Below are 12376 nucleotides of genomic sequence, written 5' to 3' on the forward strand. Positions count from 1 at the left end.
ACAGACTAGTGGAACGCTTTTTAAATGGCGTCACAATCGTCACATGCACACAGCACACACCGTCATAAGACAGGTTAGTTTTACCCTACTGATGTCGTATGAGAGGAACCGCATGTTCAGACATGCGCACGTTAAGCACATTACGGTTATTTTAAGGTTTACGGGTGTAGCCTGTTAATAGTAGGAAACATGTTTGTATAGGAAATGATTACTAGTTTTTATATAAATGTTTTGGTTTTTATATTAATTTTAGTCAAATTGTAAATCTTAAGGAATGCCTTGAATTATATGAGCTGAAACTAAAAAGTTTGCTTTGAACGAACTCAACGAAGTATCTTTATCTTCTTTGACGGTGGCTGAGGCATTCTTGTTGCGTGCAGCAGATAGGATACTGGCAGCAGCACAGTGATGCTGTGTTGCTTATATACCATGACAGTGTGAGGAGTGAGGACACATATTTGCACTCTATAAACCCGTCATGCAAAGTAGCCATTGCAGCTCATGAATCGAGGGGAACACGGTCTAGCGTGGCCGCACATGCATTTGCGTGGTCCTGCCCTAAAAAATGGCAACACTGTGGTGCACCCATGGTTAAAAGAGCAAACACTACGTTTTAGCCTACACACACCTTCAAATGTCTTGGACTTGTATGCTGCTCCCATTCGCCTCATTTTAAGTATGTCAGGTAACCCACCCAGTCACATGACGAGCAGATAATGGCAAAGGAGTTGAAAGAGTCCATAGTGTTGGCAGCAGAGGGAGTTAACACATTTGATTGGTCCTCTAATATGTTTTGATTGAAAAGGCCACTTCTCACCACTGATTCAGAATACAAACCTACTGGGAAGGCCTCTTTTAACTACCCCCCCCCCCCCCAGGTACGTATATACGGGCGTCGATGCTAGGTGGCGTCATATCCCAGGTCTGTATATATACGTACCCCAACATATACTCGGTCTATATAATGGTTGAGGCCTACGGAAGCTTTTAACAGCCCGAACGCCCAGGGTTATTTAATCCATTAAATCATAGCGCCCAGCAATTTATAGCAGCGGAGCACTTTTACCGATGGACTGGATGTTATTCCGGATGTTGCTGAAGCAGCTAGATGTAGCTAGATGCAGCTAGATGCAGACTGTATCAGTGTTTCCTTTCAAAATGGTCAACAAGTTGGATAATTTTTAAATAAAATACTACATTCAAGCTGTTTATGTTGGGATATGGGCCATTCCCAATATTCTCCTATCGACATTGGTTTATCGATTATCGGCCATAACAATTAATTATATCGGATATGGATTTCGATATCGGCCAGAAATGTCATATCATCGTCCATCCCTACATATTTGTAGCTCAGGTGTCACACATCTATGCTCTTTAATTGTGTGTACTAGGCTACACGCAATCTTCTCAAAAGGTGATGTTATGGGAAGTGAAAATGGGACATTACCTCTGAAATATAAGCACCTACTGTATCAGTGTATAAGTGAAACGTGTGTGTGTGTGTGTGTGTGTGTGCGCTGCTCACGCATGTGTGTGTGTGTGTGTGTGTGTACGCATGTGTGTGCGCGCACCTGCTCACGCATGTGCGTGCCTCCATGTTGTGTGAAGCCGAAGAATGGCCAGTGGGTACTGGGCAGTGTACCAAACGACTTAGTTCAAAGCATTGCTTTGTGATTTTCAGCTGCATCATTTCATGACCCAGAAGTAGAAAATAAATAGTTGATCATTTCCATTTGATGGCTCTCCATATCTCGCATAACTCTGAAGGTTGAGAACTGTGCATTCCCACCCAGCCTCTGTTGGCTGGTTTCTCTTCTGTTTTCTCTTCTGCTTTAGAGTTCCCTGCTGATTGATCTCGCTTTCAATTTAAATGAGGGGGCAGAAGAAGGCTTTTAAAGACCTAGTGTAATGAAAAATAAGTTTTTCATACTTTTAGACCATATCTGTGTACCTGTGTAGCGTGATGACGTGTCGAGTCCTGCATGAATAAAAATTAAGCTTGATTTAATTCACCTGTTTGATTCCCATTGCTGTAAGTTCCTCCAAACATGGCTGACGTTGATTATATTACAGAACTACTCCGTTTTTAATCTCATTCAAGATGACATCCAGAGTCCAGACAGGGTAGGGTATTACTCGTTTTAAACGTAATCCTCACGCTAAAATATGTATCTGAAAACATAATAGGTTAGAAATAAGCCACAAGCTTTGCTGCCCGTCACTCTGTCAATTGCGCATGCAGGGCTGTATTTTGCGTGTCTTAAGTACCAGGTCTTATTCCCTAACTTGAGTAAACTAAAGACCTGGAGGCGTGTTCAATGCCATTTGGCTATTCTGAGTGGCCAAAGAGCATTGACCACGCCTCCAGGTCTTTAGTTTACTCAAGTTAGGGAATAAGACCTGGTACTTAAGACACGCAAAATACAGCCCGCAGTGTCACTCTCTAGATTCAGAAGTATGTATATAATATAATAGGGATCGACGGTTTATTGGCAACAGCGGATTATCGGTGCCGATATCGGAAATCATTGCAAAAATGATTGAGGAACTGTTTTGTTACTTTTTATTTTTAATTCAGTTCATAAGAAATGCTAAGTGGGAGCTAATTATAATGTTGCATTTGATAGAACAAACATTTGAGGGTATAGTATTTTTCTTTAAAATTTCAGTTCAATTTATAAGAATTTATGTTAAATAGAAGCTCCCCGCACTTATAATTGTATTTTTCCCGTTTTGATACATATTCTTAAATGCATTTAAAGAATGCTGTTTTGTGTCTGACTATGGATATGCGGTTGAAGATGAATGGATGGATGGTCTCTTTGATCACCACTAATAGGTATCAGCCATGAAAATTGGTTGATCCCTAGTATAAAATAATAATCAAAAATATACATATTGTCACTTTTATAAGGGATATAAATGTTCAGCCTGTCTGGTTGTATTAGCCATGCCGTTATGGTTGTCGTCTTGTTTCTTATAATCATTTTGACACCGTGGACTGGAGCAGTTTTGTAATCTCTTCCCATTCACATCCCAGTATGATAGTATCCTAACTCCAGGTTTTGTGTACCATGTTATCCTACCACAAAGACATTTCTGTGTGCCGAAATCTGCAGGAAATCATTTAAATTTCATGCGAACAGTCTTCTTTGAGTGTCCTGGCTATATATTTGGGAAAGAGTGTGAGTGTGTGTGTGTGCCTTGTATGAAGTGGACATGGACATCATGATGATGAGTTTGATTGGATTCTATGTATCATTTAAAATCCTGAATGTGTACAAACACTGTACTGTACAGGAAACGGGACTTTTTAACATTTATGTTTTTTGATTGACATAATCTGCTATATTGAATCTCCAGTGCCCATGGTACTTTGTACTGCACATTCTTTGCATTGGTTTAAAATGTATGTAATCTAATCTATTAGGGGTGTAACGATACATTTTAACAGCGATACGATACGTATCACCATACATGGTTGACTTGACGATACAATACATGGGCGATTAAATCTATGGTAAAATGTCCTGGTTTCTGTTTGTTTCCATAGACTAGGCTAGTGACAGGGCTCTAGAGATGGCAAGGTTGGTCTGTCAATGTGTCCAAAATTTTGGTCCCAAACTAGATATATCTAATACTATATAGACTGGATTGCAGTGGAATTGCCTGTGTCCCGATTCCCTTCATGCCCCCTGGGGATAAACCCTACTGATTTTAGTGACCAAATCCATGGCCTCATTATGGTGTGACAAGGCTCAATTGGTATTACAATTCAAGCAACTTTGCAGGCAATTGGACCAGTATTCATTCGGCCGATAAGGGATGCACATTGCACACCCCAGCCATTCTCAATGGAGATCTTCCAGACAAATGTCTTAAAATGGAAAAAAGAAGAGAGATTTAGGTCTGGTCTGCTATGTGAGGCTAGGTTACCTTGGTGGATTAACCCTACTGATTTTCTGAATACCAAACGCTCTGCTCGCCCCAAAACACAGTTGCCCAGGTGCAAATATAGTGTCCTCGAAGTAGTCTACTCTCTACCTGGTATTTATTATTCCTAAACGCAACATCAGTGAACTATGCCTAAACCTAACCTTATTCCTAAACTTAACCTCAGTAAAATGGTGCCAAAATCTAACCCCAGTAGAACTATACCTAACCCTAAACGTATTTCTAATCTTATCCTCCGTAAAACAAATACAAGAATTGCCCCGGTGTGCGGTGTGTTTTGGGATGAGCCTTCTGGTTACCGATTTGCTTGCAGGGCCTTAAGACTCTATTTTTGTCCATGCTAAACCCCTTATCCCTAAACTACTTTGCCCTATTTATACTATTTTGAAAAACATTTTTGTTTCTACAAGCTCACAACGTGTCGATGTAGGCTATTTTATCTATTCAACAATGTTTTTCAAAATAGTGAAAAAAGGCAAAGTAGTTTAGGGATAAGGGGTTTAGCATGGACAAAATTAGAGCCCTTGGTCTGGTTTTGCATAAGGTCCTGTCATTCTGTGTTCCCACTTCATCTGACTGTTTTGTCTCTTCTTGTACTCCAGTTCTTTGCCTCTCTGCCTGCCTGAGCTGGTGAAGATGGTGAAGCCAGACATCCACACTCTGGCCCACCACCTGAAGCAGGAGCGACTGTATGTGGCCTCTGAAAAGCAGCTGATCCAGCGGCTCAATGGCGATGTGCTGAAGACTGCGGAGAGGCTATACCGGGCCGCCTGGATCGCCAAGCAGCAGAGGATCAACCTCGACCGCCTCATTCTCACCAGGTCTGACATATGTTCACATTGCGTAATACAAGTAGATGGTCATCATAGTGACTTAACCTAACTGACCAAACCAACTAGCCTAACTTGGCTAGATTCTGTCTACTACCAGAGGAAAGGGAATGGTCATTGAATGATAATAAGGCACCCCTTATGACAACCGACACAGCTTTTTATCCATATTGAAGTGAAGAGTATAGGATTCTACTAAAGAAAGGTTATATTTAGTTTTTATCCATTAGGGCTACAAGAATGACAAAAATCAAGTTGGTTTGATATAACAACTACCGTAGTAGCAGATTTTGAGGAAATCCACCATACCAGTATTGATATTTGTAGTGTTCTGAATACCGATCAGTCACTAATTAGATATAGCTCACAATTACATATTCATGTTAACTTGTAAAACTGTACCTATTTATTTGAGTACTAGGAAAGCACTATATGGAAGCGCTATATTTATGGAAGCTAAACTCAATAGATTAATTTAGCTGTAGACACACTAAAGGTCCCTGCTCACTGCTGCGTTTTTCTGCCGGTTTTCCGAAAAACACGTCCAGTCTGCAAGGACTTTAACTGTTAACTAACAGGTTGATTACACATCCACAAAGTAGAAAAGTCAGGAAGAGAAAGTACAAACCCACTCTGGAGTGATTAATAAAATGGTGGACTTAAGTTCACATCCAAAAACTGAAGACATCTTATTTACTTGATGTGACTGTCTGATGTAATGTTTTTAATTGCATAAGTCTTGGTCTAAATCTAAACTAGAAGCACCAGACCACAGCTTAGATCAGTTGTCCTGAAGAAAAGCTGCCGAGTCAGAAGGAGCTCTTTGATCAGTCAGCATGTGGTTCACTGTGGTGTCAGTTTAACTGAAGATCAGCAGGCCGAGCCTTGTGTAGCTCTGTGAAAACATCCTGCTAGGGCTGTGCTGAGCCTTATTCTCCAATAATAATGTAACATCCTTATACTAACAGTGCGGAAGCTTCTCCTGCTGAATGCTGCCAACATGCGAAAGTTCTGGAGGACACACAGTTTATTGATGGCTACAAGACTCTGGGCTTCCAGGAGAGCATATATGGCGAGTTCCTGGCTAGGTTGAGGGAGAACCCCAGACTCGTGGCATCCTGCCTGGTTGCCGGAGAGAGGTTGAACCAGGAGCACACCCAGGGTGTCATCCATACAGTGTTCACATCACTCTATGGTAACTGTATTATGCAAGAGGATGAGAGCTACCTGCTACAGGTGAGGACCCTGCTTACTGCTCACTACGCTTTTTTTCGTTTGACAAACATTACCTAAGTCGATGCGAGGCGCGTCTAACACTTTTTGAAGTTGGAAATGTGTCATCCTGCTGGATTCTGTGTCGTCTTAGCCTGATGTGTGCGTTTTCCGTCCGTTTCTAGGTGCTGCGGTATCTGATTGAGTTTGAGCTGAAGGAGAGCGACAACCCTCGGCGTCTGCTGCGGCGCGGGACCTGTGCCTTTAGCATCCTGTTCAAGCTTTTCTCCGAGGGCCTGTACTCGGCCAAGCTCTTCCTCACCGCCACCCTCCACGAGCCCATCATGCAGCTGCTGGTGGAGGACGAGGACCACCTGGAGACGGACCCGTCCAAGGTCACCGAGCGCCTCACGCCGGCCCAGCAGGCTCGCTACGGGGAGAAGGGCTCCGACGCCTACAGGCAGTGGGTGCAGGCGGCCGTGGAGGCCAACGAGGCCAAGCTCGTAACCCTCGTCAACAAGTTCATCGGCTACCTGAAGCAGAACACCTATTGCTTTCCTCACAGCCTGCGCTGGATCGTGTCGCAGATGTACAAGACTCTGTCGTGTGTAGAGAGCCTGGAGGTGGGCGAGGTCCGCACCATGTGCACGGACCTCCTGCTGACGTGCTTCATCTGCCCGGCTATAGTCAACCCTGAGCAGTACGGGATCATCTCAGACGCCCCCATCAACGAAGTGGCCCGCTTCAACCTCATGCAGGTCTGTTGCGGGAGCGACTGCATGACACGTTAATGCACACGGCCTCCTTTGTCATGGAATAAGTTATTAAATAACTTTAATCACAGAGGCAAAAACAGGGCAGGGCAACACAGGAACATGTGTCTTCAATAATAATGTGTTGTCCTTTGAGTACAGATATGAATGGATAATTTAACCTCTAATGTATACTTCTGTTGCTGCCTAAATTGAATTGAATACAATTGCAAATGAAATGCAAGATGTCCAATACACTATTCCTTTTGTCTTATAGGTTGGGCAACTTCTGCAACAGTTGGCAATGGCTGATGATGACGGAGACCCCAGGAGGAAAAGCAATTTGTCCAAATTTGATAAAGTGAGCACTACGCATAAAAAATGTCCTTCTGTTTAAAATATTGAACCCGTTCAGTGTTTGTAATTATGCATGATATTGACAACTCCTTTCAGTATGTTGTCCTTGTGGGTTGTGTCTCCAGAGTTGTGTAGCAGCCTTTTTGGACGTGGTGATTGGTGGGAGAGCTGTGGAGACTCCGCCCATGTCGTCGATGAACTTACTTGAAGGCCTCAGCAGGACTGTGGTGTATATGTCACATAATCAGCTGCTTTATCTGGTAGGTGACACACTCTGCTGTTTAGCACTTGGAAACAAATACAATACTAGCAGTGGTGGAAAAAGTACTCTGTTGTTTTACTTCAGTAAAAGTATCAATACTGCACTACAGAAATGCTCCGGAATAAGTCAGGAATTTAAAATGTACTTGAGTAAAAGTACAGGCATAAAAATGTACTTGCAGTACGAAAAGTAAAAGTACTCATTATGCAGAATGTCCCATTTCAAGTTTTCAAATGTTTTGAAAATAGCAGATCTACGATTATATGACATTTATATGTAGGCATATTATTTTCCTTTGGTATGTTTTTTATGGGTGTGTCACATATATTGTAAGTATACCCTAAAATCTAAATAAAAAAACAAAAAGCAGATCTACAAGCTCACAATGCGTCGCATCGCTAAGCATTGTAAGCTTCAAAATATTGTGTAGTGTAGTGTAGTGGAGAAAAAGTACAATATTTGCCTGAGATGTAGTGCAGTAGAAGTAAAAGTATTGGACATTTTGGAATTACTCAAGTAAAATAGCTACTTGAATGTTTATTTTCAGTTATATGTTGAAACAGCCCCCTCCCCCTTTTCTATACTGTGCCAAACATACTTCTACTGTATGTGAAAAGTTTTAGTTTTCACAGCTAGGTCACACTGACAGAATGGAGAGCCCCGTTGATATAATGCTTAGAATCTGACATTAATTCTGCAATCCGTAGTTTTATGTCCTACTGGAGATTGGAGCCCAGGTCCATTCCAAACATCCAAATATTGTGCTCATCAGCTTAAGGCAGTACTAGATTTCAACCAGTCCTCTCCTACCTGATATTTCTCAATGGAAGAGTATGGAGACCGCCTCCAACCACTACAGATGCGTTAGTTATTATATTGCATTAATGTATGTTGTAATGTACCATATAGATTTGTTAAAATAAGTTCCAATTGCAGTTTCAATATCTTGTGCTACATGTACATGCCAACATCTGCAGTGGTTGGAATTGTAGACAGGGTGTGTACTGTATATAGAAAGATCAAATGGTTCCAAATATTTGTGGCTTCAAGGTAACTCAAGCATATCCAATCACATCTTAAATCAGTGACAAACCAGTTCTACTGCTACAGAGTAGGAGCTGGTCGTGTCTAAACTTGTTTGTCTAGAAAGAGAGACTATAGACACATTCAGAGACGGGTCCCCTGGTCACAGCCAACGTGTTTCCTGTAGGCGGAGACCACATATCTGCGCTGTACATGTACACAGTCGGCTCTTCTACTACATTGAATGGTAGAGTGACTGATGTTAACTCAAACGTTACTCTTTTACCTGCTTTTTACAAACATTAACTTTGCAAAGATGCCCAGAACATCGGGATGAACCTGTGTAGTTTATGGCTGCTCCAACAGTAGTGGCAAAATTAAACTTTGGAGAGAAACAGAATGTCAAGATACAAGGCTGCTGTACTTTATACCTCATACTTTAAATGCTTAGTATGAGGTATAAAGTACAGCAGCCTTGTGTTCATACAACAGTATTGGGTATTGGGTAAGACCGTTCACTGCTTCGTCTCAGGCATTACTCTATGGCTCTGGTCTCAGCCACCGCGGTATATTATTTTGACATTCCGTTTCTCTCCAAAGTTGAATTTTGCCCCTCTGTTGGACCGTACCATACCTAAAACCATAACTACACCGGTTCATCCCGATGTTTTGGTCATCTTTGCAAAGTTAGTGTTCGTAAAAAGCAGGTAAAAGAGTAACGTTTGAGCAGACTAACATCAGTCACTCTACCATTCAATGTAGTAGAAGAGCTGACTGTGTACACCGCAGATATGTCGTCTCCGCCTACAGGAAACACGTTGGCTGTGACCAGGGGACCCGTGTTTATAACCCCACATGCATCAAGACTGCTGTTGACTTCCCATAATTGATGAGCTGTAAATGTGACAGAGGCAGTGAAAAGATCTTGGAAGCCTTTTTTTTTTTAAATCGCATGACCTTTGCACTTGACATATAGCACCATCATTTGAGTGAAAAGTGTCATGCGACCGAAGGGTCATGTGATGAAATATAAACTCATGTCTTCCACGTCCCTTGTTCAGGTGGACTTTGTGCGTGGTGTCATGGCGTCAGGAGACCACCTTCGGGAGGAGGAGCACATGATGTTGGAGACCCAGCTTGCCAATGTGCCCCAGTCCCGAGACGTGAAGAGCAACAGCTTGGAACTCACACCATCCAACACGCCCCAGCTCTCCCCCGCAACCACCCCGGCCAACAAAAAGAACAGACTGCCCATAGGTTAGCTCTACACATCTTCTCAAGTGGTTATTTCACGTTTTCTAGACACTTGGGCTCTCACAATGCATTATTAATGTTCTGGATGTGATGCAAATTCTCTGTAATATTTCCGGATGTGAGAATTCGAGGTCCAGTGTGTACGTTGCTGATTATAGAATGTGCAACTAGAAGCAGAAACCAGAACTGTTATATATTTCCTCTAATGAGGAATAAAATAAACAAGTTGAGCCGAGCGGTGATGGCTACTGATAGGCTCTTGTTTTGCAGGAAGCTAATGAGCTTCTTCTCAGCTTGTTATAAAGATAATTAGCATGGCCTGGATTGGAGCTCAATTACAGAAATGACAACCAATTAAATTACCAAATATAAATGAACTCACTTTAATTGGAATGGATGGAAAGATGCATAGACTACCGTCATTAGCATTTCTAAGACAAATGACGCAGCAGCAACTCCCCCTCTATTAGAAAATAACCGCTCATACGTGCTAGTCTGACATACTTCTCTTAAAATACATGAAATCTGAATTTATAATTCAAGCACATTGTATTCTTTCTTTCTCTCAATCTCCTCAACTCTTTCTCCCTTCTTTCCCCACTTTCTCTTTTTGCTGCCAACGACCAGGACAACACTTAGCTGCTATAACATCCTGGGACCCCACAACAACCACCTTGTCTGCTCACATTCCATTAGTAACCCCTTTTGGTGGGTAGCCCATAATCCCTGTTGGGGAGGTGTGGAGAAAATTAAAACCATACGTTTATTTTTGTCTGTCATCAACTGGTGTGCTCTCATTCAGCAATAGCCCATAGCTTTGCTTGAACTCACCCTGCTGCTTCACCAGCACTGCTAGCCTAGCATACTTTCTGTCCATGTGCCTGCCTTGCCCTCCTCTCCACGCTTTTTAACATCTTCTTATTTTAACGTTTGCCTTTTGCTTTCTCATACAGCTGAATATGGCTATTCATTTCCAGGTAGAGTTGAAGCAAATGTATTTATTTAAATGTATAGCTCCGTACTGGTTAGTTGTAAGGCTTAATTATTTAAACTTTGTCACACGCCTGCCTTGTATGACAGAAATGAGATATTTATGTGTAATAATAAGTATAAATGTCAACCGGCCAATTCAAAAATGTCATTTTTGACATACGACATGGTCGTGTACTGTGGTGGAATTTGCATACTAAGTATAAACAAGCCTTTAGAACCTAGGTTAAAATGAAAGAAAACACCAATGTAAAGACCACTCATAATGATGGAGAGCCCATGATGTCGTGGGGTGTTGTCTGGTATGGCTTCTATCATTTCATCCTCTGCAGGGCGAGCTAAAGCTAATCAAATCGTCAGGGCCATCCGTCTCTGTGATGGTGTGGTTTCGGATGGAGTTTCAGGAGCTCCTGTGACTGCTCAATTGGGTTTATGTTGTGGAAGGCCTCACTAAAGCCAAAGTCATCGTGTCAAGTCAACACTCCAAGGCATTATACCAGTTATCCTGAAAAACACCACTTCTATTAAAATGAAATGCGCGATAAAGGTCATCACAGAATAATGCTAGTCGTGATGAGCCTTTGTGAGGCCCTTTAAAGATGACTACATTGATTCAGTACCTGGCATCACACCGGTCCATCAGAATCCCTCATTTTAATAGGACTTTCATATTGGTGTTCTCGCACTTGTGACACTAGGGCTGGACGGTATGGAGTCAATTTAATATCCTTGTAGAATTTAGAAGCACTGATAGATGGTAATGGTATATATCACAGCCAGTATGTAACTTTTTCTTACAATTTTTAAATATTGCAAATGCTTCAGAAGGACTTGGTAAAGCACTGTGACTGGTATGGCTGCTGTGCAGTTGGCATTATTGTATTACTTCACATATTTCACATGGCACATAACCATCTCCCTATTTTGAGGATATTTTCGGTTCCAATATTTTCAAAAAACGGCTAAAATAGCAAATCCGCAAGCTCACGTGTTGTGATGTGAAGGTTTGTGAACTTGCAGATCGGCTATTTTGTGTGACACCGTCGTATGACAGTATAAAAGGGATTAAGAACGTTTGTTGTGCTGCGAAACTGCAAAAAATGGGAAACGAGTAACTGTCATCTCTAAAAACACACTACAATAAAACCAAGCTCCAGAAAGCTGCGTCTACCTTTTATATTTTATTCCATTTATTAGTTCACCCCTATTTGTCACTATTCTGTAGAATAGATGAAGCCTAATAGTTTCCTTAACTCATTGTAGCTCATTATAACCATTAGAGCAGCATAACAACTAGCATCAGCAAAGTTGGACTTAGCAGTTAGCAGCCATCATTGCAATGGCATGTGTTGTTGGCCATATGGAGAGAGTGCTTCAGAGGATCTAGCATGCACGTGTGACGGAAATGTCAGAGAAGCAATACTAAGGATGCTGAATACAGCATAACGGCATAGTAATACTGTACTGTACATGATGATAAACCTTCTTGGTAAGATTGGATGTAGGAAAAAACAAATGTTCAGTATTCAACTCTGTCATTTAGTATTTTTAAAAATGACAGCGTATACTGAACTTCAGTGTTTCTGTACTTGTCAGATATGAAACTTTACGTTTACATCTATTATCTAATGAGAGCTCAGTGGGAAGGGTAAAAGAACTAGGTGTAATGGGCAGAGCTGTCATGTGTATAATATACACACACGGCAGCTCTACAGATATCTGCATGTAGATGAACCCTT

General features: G+C 41.7%; 1 protein-coding gene across 5 annotated transcripts in view; it reads left to right on the top strand.

Annotated features, from left to right (window-relative positions):
• gapvd1 (GTPase activating protein and VPS9 domains 1) overlaps positions 1–12376 on the top strand; it is a 38209-nt gene that overhangs the window by 1787 nt on the left and 24046 nt on the right. For 3 of the 5 annotated variants that reach the window (XM_080766557.1, XM_080766559.1, XM_080766558.1), the window contains exons 2-8: positions 4560–4778; positions 5756–6023; positions 6185–6757; positions 7029–7112; positions 7234–7368; positions 9455–9650; positions 10275–10355. In XM_080766557.1, coding sequence (XP_080622683.1) covers positions 4594–4778; positions 5756–6023; positions 6185–6757; positions 7029–7112; positions 7234–7368; positions 9455–9650; positions 10275–10355 — 1522 coding nt within the window. In that variant the 5' untranslated portion in view covers positions 4560–4593. The remainder of the gene's footprint in view (positions 1–4559; positions 4779–5755; positions 6024–6184; positions 6758–7028; positions 7113–7233; positions 7369–9454; positions 9651–10274; positions 10356–12376) is intronic. The other 2 variants (XM_080766560.1, XM_080766561.1) reach the window with 1 other exon arrangement.

Source organism: Protomyctophum bolini, assembly GCF_963924005.1.
Source record: "Protomyctophum bolini genome assembly, chromosome: 6".
NCBI classification, from domain to species: Eukaryota; Metazoa; Chordata; class Actinopteri; order Myctophiformes; family Myctophidae; genus Protomyctophum; species Protomyctophum bolini.